We start from the raw sequence: 17,566 nt of genomic DNA on the forward strand, positions 1-17,566 counted from the left end.
TCTCTCTCTCTCTCTCAAAAGTTTTAAAAAGTAATGATGTCTGTATCCTATCTCCAGAGTTTTGGGGTTTTTTTTGTTTTGTTTTTTGTTTTTACGTTTTACTTATTTAAGTAATCCTACACCCAACATGGGGTTCGAACTTAGAACTTTCAAGATCGGGAGTCACATGCTCGTCTGACGGAGCCAGACAGGTGACCTCCATCTACAGAATTTCTGATTAATTGGTTAGGGGTGTGGGGCCAGCGTTGGCATCAGGGTTTTTAACAGCTCTTAGGGAATTCTAATAAGCAGTCAGAGTTGGAGGCTTTGGAGCAGGGTGACTTTACATAATATTGTATTGGAGAGTCTGGGTGCCAGAGCTAGACTCCCCTGGTTTGAATCCTAGCTGTGCCACTTTCAAAACCTAAGACAATGGACAAGTTATTTAAAAAATTCTCTATGCTTTTGTTTTTTCATCGGTAAAGTTGTTGTTATAAGGATTAAATAAACTAATATTTAAGTATTTGGAGCAGTGCTCGGCAAGTAGTAATATGTGTTTATTGAATAAACACTTTGGAGTGTATGTTTAATGGGATCACTGTGCCGTGTTGGGAATAAAGTGAATGCGGTGAGAGCAGAAGCAAGGAGGCCCCCGCGGTGATCCAGGGGAGAGGCAGTGGGGGCTGCGGCGCAGTGGCAGCGGGGTGATGATGCCGCGTCGTGGGATCCTGGATGTATTACCAGAGCCAGCAGGCTTTGCTGATGCACGGGACGTGTAATGAGAGAGAGAGAAGGCTCATTTGCATCTGACTTCAGGATGTTTTGCCTGAATGGCTGGGAGAAGGGAGTGGTGGTTTTTTGAGATGCAGAAGACAGAGAGGAACAGGTTTCTAAGGGGAATATCGGGAGTGGTTTGTTAAGTTGGAGATGTCTCCTAGATAAGTAGGGAGATCTGCAGAGAGACAGTTGTGTACCTGAGTCCGGAGTTCGGCTGAACGTCCAGGGCTGGAGGTACGCATTGGAAGTCAGCTGTAAGTAGATCCTGGTGAGAAAGGGAGCTCACCAAGGGACTGTGTACATACGGAGAAGAGGTCCATGGGTCACCCTCCTGAGTCACTCTTACCTATAGATGTCTGGGAGATGGGATGTTAGAGTTTCTGATGTGCTCTCGAATAAAAGACAGTTTTAATTATTTCCTGTTTTAAATAAGAATTTTTAATGTTTATTTTTGAGAGAGAGACATGGAGTGCAAGCAGGGGAGGAGCAGAGAGAGATGGAGACAGAATCTGAAGTAGGCTCCGGGCTCTGATCTGTCAGCACAGAGCCCGACGAGGGGCTCGAACTCATGAACCACAAGTCATCTGAGCCTAAGTCAGATGCTTAGCCGACTAAGCCACTTAGGCACCCTATCCTATTTTTAATAAAAGGCTTTATTAGGATATAGTTCACCCATTTAAAGTATACAGTTCAGTAGTTTTTAGCATATTCTCAGAACTGTGCAACTGTTAGAACAGTCAATTTTAGAATATTTTTATTATGCTAAAAAGAAACCGTGTGCGCTCCCATCCCTAGGTGACTCCTCGTTCCCCTCATCCCTTGTGTCCCTAGGCCAGTGTTAATTTACTTCTGTCTTTATGGTCTGCCCATATGGAGTGCCTGTGAGTGCAGTCCTGTAATGTGGTCTATTCAGAGAGACGTGGGATTCGTTAGTGCCTCGTGTCTAGATTCACCAGATAATTGTTGGTGAAGACGGGGCTTATAAGACCTCTTCTTAGAGATCTGTTTGTCTCTTTGTAATTAGTAAAAAACTGTGGGGTAGGTATTTTGAGGCTGTATGAATATTCTGTTCTCTAACAACATACTATATATTGGTTTTTAGTGTTCATTGAAGATCCTTGCTTCAATCCATGATTATAGTGGGAGTGCGAAGTGATGATTTTCTATCACTATCATACTTTCAATGACCATAAGTTTATAATATCTCTAATTCAGATGTATGGTGTAGGATTTTGTCGTTTTTATACATCTTTTCTCTTAACATGAAAATCATGGTTCCCAATAACAAGTAAACAAATGTTTTGCTACTTTATATTATATATTATCACATTATATGTTGTATACTTTAATAAATGTTAATATAAATCTTAGTGTCAATATATTTGTTATTCTATACTACACATAAAATACTATCATATAAAATGGTTTCAGAATTATAATACCAAGTGGAATTACCGGGTTATTGGATAAATATATATGTGGTTTTGTTAAATAGTTCCATATTCACTTCAATAGGGTTGCACGGTTTCACATTTTCACAGGCAATGTAGGAGAGCCCCTGTTTTCTTACAGCCTCATCAGTATAGTGTGTTGTCAAGCTTTTGACTTTTGCCAGTCTGATAGGTGAGAAATGGTATCTCTCTGTAAAACAGTTTTTCAGTTATGAAGAGTTGTGAGCATCCACAGAAGTAGGCGGAATTTTATAACCACAGGACCCATCACTTAGCTCCAACAGCTGTCCACCCAGGCCATGCCTCCTTCAGTCCCTCCCCCCTGGATTTGCAGGTAGTATTTTATCTCTGTATCAGTAAATACCTCTGCCTGGTAAGGATTCATTTTCTTGGTAACATAACGACAGTGACATTATCACACTGAAAATAAGAATCTATTTCCTTAATACCATTAGGCAATATTCAAATATCTGATTTTCTTAAATATGTCAATGTTGTTTTTTTTACTTTTTTTTTTTTTTAATTTGTTTAATGTTATTCATTCTTGAGAGGAGGGGGCTCGAGGGGCAGAGAGAGAGGGAGACACAGAATCTAAAGCAGCTCCAGGCTCTGAGCTATCAGCATAGAGCCTGACACGGGACTTGAACTCATGAACCACGAGATCATGACCTGAGCCGAAGCCAGACCCTCAACCGACTGAGCCACCCAGGTGCTCCAGTGTTTTGTTTTGTTTTTTTAACAGAATTTATATAAGATGTCTATGTTGTGATTATGTCTTAAAAAAATTTTTTTTTAGTGTTTATTTACTTTTGAGTGAGAGACAGAAAGTACAAACCAGAGAGAACAGAGAGGGAGACACAGAACCTGAAGCAGGCTCCAGGCTCTGAGCTGTCCACACAGAGCCCGTCATGGGACTCGAACTCATGAACCATGAGATCGTGAGCAGAAGTCGGACACTTAACTACTTGAGCCACCCAGGTGCCCCTGATTGTGTCTTTTGAAGTCTTTCAACTTATAGGTTCTTCTTCCTCTTCCATTCCCTCTGCTCCCTGGAAATTTGTTTTTGAAGGAACATGTTATTCTGAGAAATTTCTTATAGTTTGGATTTTGCTATTTGAATCAGCTTGGTGAGATTCAGGCATTTTTATTATTTTTTTAAAAAGTGGTTTCATAGCTGTATCATGGCATATCATGCTCTTTGACAAGTGTGCACATGAGGTCTGGCTGCCTTTCTCTGTGGGGTCCGTGGCAGTGCCCACTTGATCTCTGTAGAGTAGTTTGGGGTTTTTCTTACTATGATTAAAGTTGTGCATCTCTTCATATGTATGAGGGCCATTTTTATATCTTTTTCTGTAGAATGTCAGTTCATGCGTTTTGCCCATTTTTTATTGAACTTTTGATATATTTCCCGTGACATGTTTTTACAAGTTCTTTAAGTGCTAGGGAGATTGGCCCTTTGTGACGATGGAAGTTGTAAATATTTTCTACTGGTTTTGACTTTGATTATCAGATTTTTGCCATGCAGAGACTTTAAAAATTTTTTTAATGTTGATTTTTGGGAGAGAAAGAGTGTGAGTGGGGGAGGGGCATACAGAGAGGGAGACACAGAATCCAAAGTAGGCTCCAGGCTCCAGGCTGTCAGCACAGAGCCTGATGTGGGGCTCAAAGTCCTGAAGTGTGAGATCATGACCTGAGCTGAAGTTGGATCCTTAACCAACTGAGCCACTCAGGCGCCCCACTGTGCAAAAACTTTTTCTATTTTTTATTATTATTTTTTAAAAGCTTTTAAAATTTATTTTTGAGAGAGTACATGTGCATGTGTGTGTGCAGATGGTCAGAGAGAGAGAAATGAAGAGGGGAGCAGCACAGAGCCCAACATGGGGCTTGATCTCACAAACTGTGAGATCATGACCTGAGCTGAAATCAAAAGTCAAATGCTCAACTAACTGAACCACCAGGCAGATGGAAAAGTTTTTTTATAGTTATGGGTGGTCAATTTTATCAGTGAATTTTTTATTACTACTGGATATTTTTTTATTAAATTTTTAGAGCTTTAAGCTACATACAACATACTGTATCCATTTAAAGTCTATAGTTTGATGAATTCTGACTATCTTGTGGCATGTTTCCCTGTGGAGTGGTATTCCATTGTACAGGTCAGTTCCATTCTATTTATCTCTTTATGTGTTGACGGACATTTAGGTTGTTTCTAGTTTGGGGCTGTTAGGAATACAGCTGCTATGCATTTGTGTGAGTTAGTCTTTACCTGCATCTATGTTTTCATTTTCTTGAGTAAATACCTACGAATGGAATGGCTGGGTCATAGATTAGGTGTGTGTTTGGTTTTATTGCCGGAACTTTTCTCAGAGTGGTTGTATCATTTCACATTCCCCTCAACAGTACAGAAATTGTGGATGCACCGCATCTTTGACAACATTTTGTGTTGTCAGTCTGCTTACTTGTAGTCATCTGGTGAGTATGTATGGTATCTTTTCAATTTCAGGATTGTTGCTGTATAATTTACATGCAGTAAGTTTTCCTCATTTTAGGGTTCAGGTCTGTAAGTTTTGACACGTGCATATAATTGTGTAAGTTCCACAACCATAAAGATAATACAGCAGTTACATCATCAGAATCATTTGACTTCTGTTCTTTGTAGTCACTCCTTTTCCTTATCCCAAGCCCTTGCGATTCCGATCTGTTTTCTGTTGTTTTGTTTTGTTGTTTTAACTTGCGAGCAGTAGAGTTTACTCTGTGGTGCATGGGCCTGAGTTGTGGGAAGTGCGTGGTGTTCCCCACCGCAGTCAAGATGCAGAACACTTCCATCACTACGAAAATGACCCTTTGAAGGCAGCCCCTCTCTCACACACTGATTTGTCCCCTGTCTCTAAAGGCTTTTTGGTCTGGCTTCTTTCACTTGGCAAAATAGATGTGAGGTTTATCTATGTTGTATGTTTCAATGGTTTGTTACTTTGTATTGCCGAGTAGTTCTCTGTTGTATTGGATGTATCATGATTTATTCATTTATTGGTCAAAGGACATTTGATTGTTTTTGCTTTTTTGCCAGTTATAAATAATGTTTATAAGCATTTGTATACGTATTTTTTGCGAGCACAGCTTTCTCTTGATTCAGATAAATACCTAGCCATGGGATTGCTGGGTCGTATTGTAAGGGTGTGTTCAACTTTATTAGAAACTGCCAAACTGTTCTTCCAGGTTGATGTACCATTTGTGTTTCCACCAGCAGAGTATGAGAGGGGTTCACCTGTTCTGCATGCTTGCCAGCATTTGGTATTGCCAGGGGTTTTTTGTGGATGTTTTGTGTTGGTTTTGTTTTAGCTATTCTAATAGGTATATTGTGGTTTCTCTTGGTTTTTATTTGTAATACCTTTCTGACTAATGATGATGAGCATCTTTTTTTTTGTGCTCATTTACTATTTAAATGTCTTATTTGTTGACTTGTCCAGATTTTTGGCCATTTTCCTATTTGGTTGTTTGTCTTACTAAATTATAATAATTTCTTGCCTGTTCTTGGATATCATTTATTTGATAGACATCTAGGTACTGAATATTTTTCGCATTCCATGGCTTGTCTTTTTATTTCTTAACAGTGTCTTTCAAAGAGCAGTTTTTAATTTTGATAAAGTCCAATGTAACAGCTACTATATGACTCATGCTCTTTGTGTCTTAATTAAGAAATCTTTGTGTGCCCCCAGAGTCATGAACACTTTCTCCTACATATTTTTTTAGAAGCTTTCTTGTTGTAGCTTTCAAATTAGGTCTGTGATTAATTTTGTTACACTGTTTTCCCACATGGATAGCTAATTGTTCTAGCACCATTTGTTGAGAAGACTGTCCTTTCCCTATGGAATTGCCTTGGGAACATCTTTGTTGAAAAGCAGTTGACAGTATATGTAAGAGTCTGCTTCCAGATGCTTCTCTGTTCCATTGATTTATTCTATCTTTTTTTTTCTTTTAAATCAACTCTACATTGTCTTTATTGTGGTAGCTTTATTGTAAGTTTTAAAATAAAATAGTGTAAATCATCCTACTTTATTCTTTGGGAAATATATTTGGCTTTTCTAGATCATTTGTATTTCAGTGTATATCAAGGAATATATGTCATATATTCCTTGTCATATTTTATTTTATAAAATATGCTGCTGGAATTTTGATTGGATTAATTGTATCAATACTTCATTTTAAAAAATGTTTATTTGGAGAGAGAAAAAGCATGTACCCATGTGTGAATGGGGGAGGGGCAGAGAGAGAGAGAGAGAGATAGAGAGAGAGAGAGAGAGAGAGACTCCCACACAGGCTTCCTGGTGTCAGTGCAGAGCCCAGTGCAGGGCTCCATCCCGTGAATGGTGAGATCGTGACCTGAGTCGAACGCTTACATGCCTGAACCACCCAGGCGCCCCTTTTCTGTGTCTGCGTCACGTGCCATTGTGTGGGGTCACATGTTGTTTAACCATTCACGGGTTGATGAACAAGTAGGTTTCTACTTTTTCAATACTGTGAATAGTGCTGCTACGAATATTTATGTATAAGTGAGTAGTACTGTTTTCGTTTCTTTTGGGTATATATCTAGGAGTGGAAATGCCAAGTCATATGGTAATTCTGAGTTTAGCGTTAGAAGAATTACTAAACTGTTTTACCCAGCTGGCGTACTGTTTTACAGGGTTGAGGGTTCTAATTTTTCTACATCTTGGCCAACACTTGTTATTTTCCTTTCTTTTAATCATTGCCATCCTAGTGGATATGAAGTGGTGTCTCATTGTGATTTTGATTTACATTTTCCTAGTTAGTAATGATACTGAGCATCTTTTTGTGCTCTCTTGGCCAGAACATCTTTTGTGTTCTGTTGTGTATCTTCTTTGGGAGAAATGTCTTTTCATGTCCTTGCCTGTTTTTTATTTGGATTGCTTATTTGTGAGTTGTAAGAACTGTTTATATATTCTGGATACTAGACCCTTGTTAGGTATGTAATTTGCAAATATTTCCTTTCATTCTGTAGGTTCTCTTTTCATTTTCTTGGTGTTCTTTGATTCAAAAAAGCTTCTAGTTTTTATGAAGTCCAATTTAGCCTATTTTTTCTTTTGATGTTCATGCTTTTGGTTTCATATCTAAGAATTCATTGCCAAATTCAAGGTCATGAATATCAGCCACTATCTTTTCTTAAAATTTTATAGTTTTAGCTATCTTATATTTAGATTGTTTTCCATTTTGAGTGAGTTTTCATATATAGTGTGAAGAGGGGTCCAGTTTCATTCTTTAGCATGTGGATATCCGGTTGTCCCAGCACCATATTTTGAAGAGACTAGATCTTTCCCCATTTGCATGATGGTACCTTTGTTGAAAATTAGTTGGCCATAGGTGTATGCGTTTATCTGGGCTTTCAATTTTATTCCTTTATGGGGCACCTGGGTGGTGCAGTTGGTTAAGTGTCCAACTCTTGAGCTTGCTTCAGTTCATATATCTCACAGTTTAGGAGTTCGAGCCCCACATTGGGTTCTGCACTGCTGTTGCAGAGCCTGCTTGGGACTCTGTCTGTTCCTGTCTCTACCCTTCCCTGGCTGTGCACTCGCATGCTCTCTCTCTCAAATAAATAAAGACTTAAGAAAATTGTAATTCCTTTGGTGTGTATCTCCTCATGGCAGTGCCACACAGGCGGAGAGTCTGTATCTGTGTGACACAGGCACACCTGGGAGATACTGTGGGGTAGGCTCTGGACGACCACGATAAAGCAAATACCGCAGTGAAGCAAGTCCAATGAAAATTTTGGTTTTCCATGCATATAGAAGTATGTTTACGCTATACTGCAGTCTCTTAAGTGTGTAATAGTACTACATCTACAAAAACAACATATATATCCTAACTTAAAAATACTTAATTGCTACAAAAATGTTAGCCACCATCTGAGCTTTTAGTGCATCATAATCACTCATCACCATGACAAATATAATAATAATGAAAAAGTTTGAAATATCGTGAGAATCACCCAGATGTGATACAGAGACACAAAGTGAATAAATGCTGTTGGAAAAAATGGTGCCAGGAGACCTGCTTGATGTAAGGTTTGCCACAAGCCTCCAGTTTGTACAAAAACACAGTACATAGTGCAGGAAGGGGAAGCGCAGTGAAATGAGGTACGCCTCCATGTTAGTGTAGTGTATTAGTATTTCCAGTTTCTTACTTTCTAGACATTTTTAAAATGTTGGATAAGTTCATTAAAGAAATTATCTCCTGTAAGTGCCAGATTTATGACAACACACACACATGCAAACTTGGTGGGTAACTTCGTTTAAAGAGTTTTGGGGTGCCTTCCCATTTCCCTGGCTGCGTACAGAATAACGATTTAGATATGCAGTCTGTCAGGATGTGTTCTAATTAAATTTTCACTATGGGTTATACCTACCTTGAGTCTCTAAATGAAGAGCTAGTTACATAAATAAATTCAAGGGGCGCCTGGGTGGCTCAATCGGCTAAGTATCTGGCTTCAGCTCAGGTCATGATCTCACAGTTTGTGGGTTCGAGCCCCATGTTGGGCTCTGTGCTGACAGCTCAGAGCCTGGAGCCTGTTTCAGATTCTGTATCTCCCTCTATCTCTGACCCTCCCCTGCTCATGCTGTCTCTCTCTGTCTCTCAAAAAAAAAAAAAAAAAAAACCCAAAAAAACCCATAAATAAATTTAAGCTGCCAGAAGGTGTTGGTTCTGGGCAGAGAATAGGAACAGTCTGCAGGTTTGCATCCATCAGGAAAAGGAGTCATATCTACGGTTTCTAGAGGGAAAAAAAAAATGGTTGGTAACCCTGCTTTTACTAAGTCATGGTTTTTAACTTTAATTCCTACAACCCAAACTTTAGTACTTTAAGAATCAGAATATGAGATGCCTCTGAAGTCTCTTTTAATCTGTAACTTCTCTCTTCCCTCTCTTTCCCCCCATAGTAATTTATTTACTGAAGAAACTGGCTGTTCTGTTGGTTCCCACAGTCTGTCTTTTGCTAATTGAATTCTTGTGAGCAGGCAGTTGAAGACATTCCTCCACAGCCTTTATTTCCTGAAAGTGGTAGTTTGACATGATGAAAAAATTTTTTGTTACATGCTCACTTCATAGGTAATGTTTGTGGCTTCTCCCAGGAAGTACCTAAATAAATACCTGCTCTTTTCATGATAGTAACTAATTTTACTTTGATTCGTTTTAGTTTTAGCAGTTTGAAGAGTTTGAGAGAGAGAGGGTGGTGTAGATGTTAAGATTTAAGCTCTAGAGCCCAAGAATCTGAGTTCATGTTTTAGTTTATTATCTACTGCTTCTCTAATCTTGGGACGCCACGTTCCCTTATGAGCATCAAGTTTCATATCTGTGAAATGGGGATGATGATGCTCTTTATGTGGTGGTTTTGAGGATTTAGTGAGAAAATGCATGGAAAAGAACCTTGCACAGAGCCTGGCATATAGTCAGTGGCCAATAAAGGTTACCTATTCTGTGAATCTAAAACTATTCTAAAATGAAAGACAGGTAATGTTGATTTATAAGTGAGGAAATTAAGTTTGAATAGCTATTTATTTTTTTTGGTTTACTTGTGTTTATTAGGGGAAAAAAGGAAGTCAGTTATTCAGCCAAGGTGAATTGCTTTCCTTTGCTCCCATCAATGTGTGTAGTTGAATTTAGTAACCACTCATAAGCATAATTTCAAAAGTGATTTTTGCCCATGCTTTCTAAGTATTCACATTACCCGGCCCTCACCTAATTTTTGGAGGTAGGCCCTTTCTGGAACAGACTGTACCATCGCACATTTTATGCATGAAGTCTACCGAGAAATACTTAACCATTAATGTTTTTATTTTGCAGTGTAATGTTCAGGCTCAGAAATGCCTTATGTGGATCGTCAGAATCGCATTTGTGGTTTTCTAGACATTGAGGAAAATGAAAACAGTGGGAAGTTTCTCCGAAGGTACTTCATACTGGACACCAGAGAAGATAGTTTTGTGTGGTACATGGATAACCCACAGGTTTGTAAAATCCAGTTACCTCATCTCCAGAGCACACAGGATTTTAATTGTTCAAGCATTTAACATTCTATATGTCCTAGTAAACAGCATACGTTTGGATTTATTTCTGCTGGCTGCATTCTCTCTGCGCCCTCAACTACTGATGTCTTCTTTGAATTTCAGAAGTTGATTACTAAGTTTATTTAATAAAAACTTATGCATGCATATCTGTTCTTTTCCCCCCCATGGGAGAGAAATGCTGTCACTGGTAGAAAATACCTAAATCATTTGAATTTAAGATACCATCTCCATAGACGGCTGTCTTCTGTTTCTTTGGTAAAGGAAGTACTTCAGCTCCTTGATCTTGCGCGTGGGTGGTCCTTTCGTCCTGCAGGGTCAGATTTGCCTGCCAGCCAGTATAATGCCATTCGTGAATTGAAATGCACTTTGGTTTTATTGTTGCCTTTCAAGTCACTGGGGAAATGTCAGAAATTAAAAATTAGGATCTGTATTTTAAGATCTGTGAAAGACCTCGGATTGGGGATTGTCTGCAGAGTAGTTTTTAAGTTTTCTTTACCTGTGAAACTCTTCATTCACATTGGGATGGATGTTGCAGGGATGTGTCCCTAGCAAATGTCCGACCTGATCTGGTCTAGTGGGTGAGGGACCCTTAGAGTCAAGGGAGGAGCGGGGACTGCTGGGAGGCTCGTTCTGTTCCACAGAGAAGGAGCTAGATCTCCTGATAACCAGTCTAGTGTTCTTTACCCGCCTGTGCTTCTTTTAGGTTAGCCAAAATACTTATATTCTAGTGCCTTTATTTGTAGCTGTTTACATCGAATTCAAGTTGTAAGAGACCTTAGTATAAATTTAACCTGCTCTTTAATGCAGGGACCCTGTCCCACCCCGATCTTCACTTCCACTGTTGTTCGTTTACACATTATCAAAAAGTACTTACTGTATTTGAGATGCTTCAGTTATTATTTGCTCTGTGAGCCAGAATCGGTTTCCTTGTATTTGCTACCCGTTAATCCACTTCTGTCCTTTGATTCTCTATAAAGTTTAGTCCTTTTATCCAGGCAAAGCCTTTCAGAAATTGGAGGGTAATTTGTAGTTTAATTCAGTGTAGATTATTTGAGTGCTGACTTTCAGACTTTTTTCCCTAGGAGTGGTCTACACTCCATCGTTATCCTTAATAGAGCTTACTCTGTTTTACTTTCACTGTTTTACTCCCTTATCTCTGGGTGTAACCACCTTTCCTGGGTGAGAGTAACCTGGCTATACAACTGTGTGTTTAATGCCTTTATTTACTTGTCCAGAGTCAGTGGGAGAAGGAACAGGTCAGCAGAAATAAGAAGTTCATGTTTTCCTTTTTTTTTTAACATCAGATTTCTCTCCTTTGTGACCCCATCTTTTTATCTGTGGTGCAGTCCCCTCCCAAACTCTCGTTCACAAAGTGGAAAGTAACTTCGTTCCCGTTGACTCCCTCGAACTACTCGCTCCCAGATCCCGGCTTCTGGTTCTCCTCTCCCTTCCGAACTGTTGCGCAATCCGTCCGTGCTCTTCCTGGCAGGTCTCTCTTCACGGGATCTGGTGGGCTGATACCTGCACTTTGTCCTGATTTGTATTTAAAGCTCCTTGAATATTTTTCTTTCTTCATATATACTAGATTCTCCTCCTCAGAATTCCTCTTTTTATCAGCACTTCCCACTTAGAGGTAGAAGAAAGTGGGCACAAAAGGGGCTATGATCTTAACACTGAAGGAAACGAACTTGGAATTCAGAGTTAAGGTCTTCATGGAAATAGTAGCATTTGGAATTGACCCAGAAGGTTGGGTATGATTTTGGCCAAGAGACGGAGGAGTGGGTATTCCAGTGCTCTGAGAATAGCATGGGCAAAGAAATCCAAACAAGGAAGCCCATGGCGTTTGTGGGGAACAGGTCACTTTGGCCACAGCAGGCAAGGTGTATGTTGAAGTTTGCACTCAGCTGGGTCTTTTTTACATGAACTCTTTTTTTTAAAGTTTGTTTGTTTGTTTAAGTGATATCTACACCCTGTGATCGAGAGCTGCTGCTCTTCTGACTGAGCCAGCCAGGCGCCCCTCATGAACTTGCTTAAAGCCCAATTTCCATGATGTAATTAGCATATTGTTTTTTTTTTAATCGAATGTAGTACAGAATTTTAAATCCATTTTTGTATTCAGTTCTTAATAATTTTAGCTCTTTATTCTGATGAGAATCTTTTACAATCTTTTTAAAAGTTTAAAAAAATGTTTATGTTGAGAGAGAGGGAGAGACAGAGAGAGACAGCGTGAGTGGGGGAGGGGCAGAGAGAGAGGAGATTCCAGGCAGGCTTCGGCTGTCAGGCTGTCAGCACAGTGCCCGATGTGGGGCTCGAACTCACAAAACCGTGAGATCATGGCCTGAACGGAGATCAAGAGTTGGATGCTTAACTGACTGAGCCACGCAAGCACCCCTGCCCCCTTTTTAAAAGAAATTTTTTTTAATGGAATCTTTTACAATCTTGACTATGAAACCAGTGGATTAGCCATCAATATAGCATCTTGTTGTCATTTTTAAATGTATTACGACTTATATCTCCTCATGAAAACTTCAGGAAAATGTCTTGCTAAGATTATTACATTAGGTTGAGCCACGTGAAATGGCCAATATACCACCATTTTGATCTAATAAAAAATGACATTTGATCTATTAAGAAGTCTAGTTGCTTATGTTATGGGGCTGTGGGATATAACAGTCATAATAACCCTGATAAGGAAAGAAAATCCATTTGACTCACCTGTCCTTACGGAACATTCTTCCTCCATTTTCCTTCTGTGCCACTAACCATTGGTTTAAAAATCCATTCTGTGTGTTCCTAGGGATGGGTTTGGAGCTTTCTGTGTTTTGTAGAGGGTGTGGGTATGGTGGAGAATTAAATAATTGAGTAGCTGTATCAGGAAGTGACTTTGAAGAAACTTGAAAAACGTATTTTGGCAAAAGGAGTGTAGGAACTCGTAAGGACAAATGGCTTATTTTCCTTTTTTATCTTAAATGTCTTGAGTTGATTATTTCTTATTCACTGTCAAGTGACAGGTTTTGAAACCTACTTTTATTGTAGTGGAACTTGGCAGTAGTCCTATCAATCCATAGAAACTAGCTATTTTGAATATTCATTATCTCTCAGCCACTTACATTTCCCTGTGCTGTGCTCCTTTCTGTCACGCGACCGTGACAAGTCGCTCATTTCTCTTCCTCCTACAAAGGCGCAGAGCTGTATTCGTAAGTTAGAATAATAAATTTTTGGAGGACTTAAAAGGAAAAATAACAATCACTTTGATGTAGTTAAGGGTCTTAAGGACATTTTAACTTTCCATTATCCAAAATTAAAAAATAAAAACACAAAGCAACCTCTAAACATAAGACATTTTGTATAAAAACACAACCATTTAAAATTATGCCTTAACAATTACAATTTTATATACATATTTATGGTGTATCCTTGAATATAGGACACAGTTTAAAGCAAAACATATTACATGGGAGTGAACATTTGAGAAGACTGGTCCCTATCAGCAATGACCCGTGTGTACTTGGGAGTCTTGAGGCTTTTCGTATAATTGTTTCCAGTAAGCTTATCAGAGAGGAGTACGTCCTGATCATTCATGAGAACAAAGCTAAAGGCTTTCTTTTTAATGTACATTATCATAAAGTCAGTAAGAAGTTGATCTTGGTTAATCTACAGTGGAGGCAACTTTCAAAGATAAGAGTTTTAATTTTACTCCTGAAATCTATCAGAGTTTTCCTTTATATTCTCAATTTTTTTCCAGATTCTTTTACCTGGTGTTCCTGCCTCCATCTTCCCCCTCTTTAGTCCGTCCCCTTAATTATATTACAGGCCATGTTAAAGCACAGACTACAGTCCCGTGCGGCCCTCTGTTACGTGTAGCCTCAGGCTGCCCTCATCTGCTTGCGGTAGCTCCCCTCCTTTCTCTGCCCGGAATATTCTCACTTCTGCTGTTTACGTTTCAGATTTTTCCTTTAAAGACCAACTTAAATGCTGTTCATTTCTCCACGGAGTCCTTCCTGCTAGTCTTTGCCAGAAATGAGCCTCTATTCTTAATTCTTTACCTGTAGCTCTTCTGAGACCACACCCCGCCTCAAACTTGTTAAGGGAAGAACAGAAATATTTTAGTGGACATGTCAATATATATATATATTTCCCAAGATACAGCTGAAAGAGTATCAGTTAATAATTGTTTTAGAAAATGGAATCAGTATATAATAAATACTAATATATTTAAATGGAAGAAAATCATGTTTTTAGGGATATGATTGATTAAAAATTTTTAATGGAACAAAGTAATATGTATAGTCTTGAAATCTCTTACAATTGTATTTCTGTGTCGAGTATTGTTTTCCCCATTGCCTTCAAGAACAAAGTCTAATCTTGTTTATGGTTTTTAAAGCTCATGGAAAAAAAAATAAGTTTAACTGCATGATAAAACCGGCCTTTTAGTTATCAAATGCGTTACGGTGGGACTGAACAGAATTTGGTTTGGTTATCCACACTGTCAATTTGATTTGTAAACACTTGAACTGAAAAGGTTGATTGGTTAAAAAAAAAAAATTTTTTTTTAAAATCTAATTTCTTAACTTTTTAGTATGTGTAGAACATTATAATATAATATAAATTAATAATGTATTAATGTTGAATGTTAATTTTATATTAATGATTTGTTTCTAGAACTTACCTTCTGGATCATCACGTGTGGGAGCCATTAAACTTACCTACATTTCAAAGGTAGTTTTTCTATATCATTTCACAGTCATGCATGAATTGGAATTGCCTGGGGTAAGAGTGGGACTAAGAGGAGCAGTTTCCTTTCTGTGTCATTTAGTGATGATGTTCAGGGTCATATAATGCTGAAGACAGAGCCTGGCCACTACGTATAGGAGGGTCTTTGATAAAATTAGCGAGAATATGGAGTTAACGTGTACAACTTTGAAAGTTGCAAATTAACTTTGCAAATTGCAGAAGTTAACATTCGCTTTTATGATTGGGCATATGAATATCAGAAGGAGAAAAAGCAGTTAATAATTAAGTTCTGTCTCTGGGAAATCTGAGATCATGACCTGAGCTGAAGTCAGACACTTAACCAACTGAGCCACCCAGGTACCCTTGGAGAAGATTTTTTCTAAGTTTGTCTTATATTTATTTAAGCTGTTTTCCAGCTTTTAATCCTATTACCTTTGTTTTATTTTGAAGAAAGTGAGAACCATCTTCATGCTAAAAGAAGGATTTTCCCCTCATTTCACTTTGTCTCTATTAATTTCTGTTACCTTGTTTGTTGATTTTTCTGGAATTTTTGCAATACTGTTTTTCCTTTCAAAACTTTAGATTTGGAGGGCGCCTGGGTGGCTCAGTTGGTTAAGTGTCCGACTTTGGGGCTCAGGTCATGATCTCACGGTTCGTGGGTTTGAGCCCCGCTTCGGGCTCTGTGCTGACAGCTCAGAGCCTGGAGCCTGCTTCAGATTCTGTCTCCCCCTCTCTCTGCCCCTCCCCCACTCATGCTCTGTTTCCCTCTGGTTCAATAATAAAATAAAAAAAAATTTTAGATTTGGTGTTTTCAGTTATTTTTCCCCTTTATTGTGCTGGTGTGGGAACTGAGCTAGAGATGTCAGGGGTGGGGTGACAGGGTTTTATACAGAGGGATGTGTGTTGACGGGATAAGATATAAGAGGTGAAAAGTAGCATCAAGTAATACGCGTGTGTATATTATGGTGCATATTTTGAGATCTGTTAGCAAGGGTATCAAGAGAAGCCAGCTTACAAGTGTGCCCGTAAAGAGAGACCCCCACAGGTTGTCAGTACTACAGGAGAGCTGTTCGTTCTCACCCACAGAAAAAAATCCGCCCTTGGACAACAAAGATTACATATTTAAAGGGACACATTTTATTATTATTATTTAGTTCGTTAAAACCGTATATTTAATTTGCAGAGGACAAATACAGTTTACGTCTGCCTTAAGTGTTCCTGTAAATCAAGACATTTAGTAAGTGCCACAGGGCCGCCTGCAGCTTAAATTCTATAGCGCTTACTCTTAGAAAGCATAGGACTCCTTTGGGAAGTAAGCGCTGGGCCCGGTCTGCGTGCTGGCCCGCAGCGTGTGTGTCCCGTGACGTGCATAGGCTGCCGAGCGTTTCTGGCCGTCCGTGCGGTGGTGCGGAATAGGCAGTTGCGGGAGGGATTGCCCATATGCTCCTGTCTTTTCAATCATTTGTTGCCTGGTCTTTTTAAAAATAAAGTACTAACTAAGCAAGCGGCCCCGACTGGCCAGCTGCTTCCTAAATCTTCCTCGGCTCCTCTTTTAAATAAAACCTTTTCTGGGCAGCTCTGTTGACTTTCATCTCTGCCCTGAAGTTTCGATTGTACAGTTTGTACTCTACTCTAGACATGCCACTTTTTTTTCCAGCATTTATTCTTGGAACAGATTCCAGTGTGACTCAGAGCTGTGAATGTGTAGTTGGGATCAGTCAGGAACCCCAGACTAAGAATTCCTTTTGAGGGTACAAAACAGATGCTACTCTTCTGTGTTCTGACACCAGGCAGTAGGGTGGTAACAGTCCCAATTAGGTTTCTGAGGGCTGTTTTATTTGAAGGATTCACAGTAGCCAGGCCCCAGCTGCCTCCCTTCTAAAGGGAACCACGTGCTGCCGTTAGCAACGGGACCCCACGATCCCAGGGTATCCTGCTGTACAAGGGGGGCCAGTGCCGTTTGGGGCTCCCCGTTGCAGATTAATGCCTTTTGGATTTTGGGACTTTATTAAATACACAGTCTCCCCCTTACCCACCATCATTTTCTCTTAAGGTTCACAGCTAACGTAGAAATAGGCGATCTGGGAAGAATTCAGAGTTTCTGTAGTGTATTCCGAGGGTATTTTGAAATTTACGTTAAACTACAACATGTTCTATGTGTTACATAAAACTTAATGGTTTACTTTCAACTTCTTCACATTTCCTTCGAATAAATGTGAGAGCATGGAAGTGTCATTTGTTTTGAACATCTTACAGTTGGGGCCCATATTCTGTGTTCAATTTGCAGTTCTTTTTCAGTAGCCTTTTAAGTTTAATTTTAGGCCTGACCGCTACATGTGTGGGATTACTGGGAAATTTCCATCTTTGTGGAAGTTGACGTGGCGTGTAAGGTTGGTTACAGTCGCATGTGAAGTAGTGAGTGACTCGTCTCTCTTTTTTGTTAGGTTAGCGATGCAACTAAGCTGAGGCCAAAGGCTGAGTTCTGTTTTGGTAAGTAGCCATATTTTATGTTAATTCATTTAAGTTCAGCTAATGTAATTACATCATATTGTA

General features: G+C 39.2%; 1 protein-coding gene across 4 annotated transcripts in view; it reads left to right on the plus strand.

Moving 5' to 3' along the window:
- Window positions 1-17,566, plus strand: part of PLEKHA1 (pleckstrin homology domain containing A1) — a 53,986-nt gene that overhangs the window by 5,132 nt on the left and 31,288 nt on the right. For 3 of the 4 annotated variants that reach the window (XM_029932726.1, XM_029932727.1, XM_029932729.1), the window contains 3 exons: window positions 10,059-10,219; window positions 14,942-14,998; window positions 17,458-17,503. In XM_029932726.1, the coding sequence (XP_029788586.1) occupies window positions 10,079-10,219; window positions 14,942-14,998; window positions 17,458-17,503 (244 nt within the window). In that variant the 5' untranslated portion in view covers window positions 10,059-10,078. Of the gene's footprint in view, window positions 1-9,061; window positions 9,324-10,058; window positions 10,220-14,941; window positions 14,999-17,457; window positions 17,504-17,566 lie in introns of those variants that run through there. The other variant, XM_029932728.1, reaches the window with a different exon arrangement.

The sequence above is a fragment of the Suricata suricatta genome, chromosome 2 (genome assembly GCF_006229205.1).
Source record: "Suricata suricatta isolate VVHF042 chromosome 2, meerkat_22Aug2017_6uvM2_HiC, whole genome shotgun sequence".
Taxonomy (NCBI): Eukaryota; Metazoa; Chordata; class Mammalia; order Carnivora; family Herpestidae; genus Suricata; species Suricata suricatta.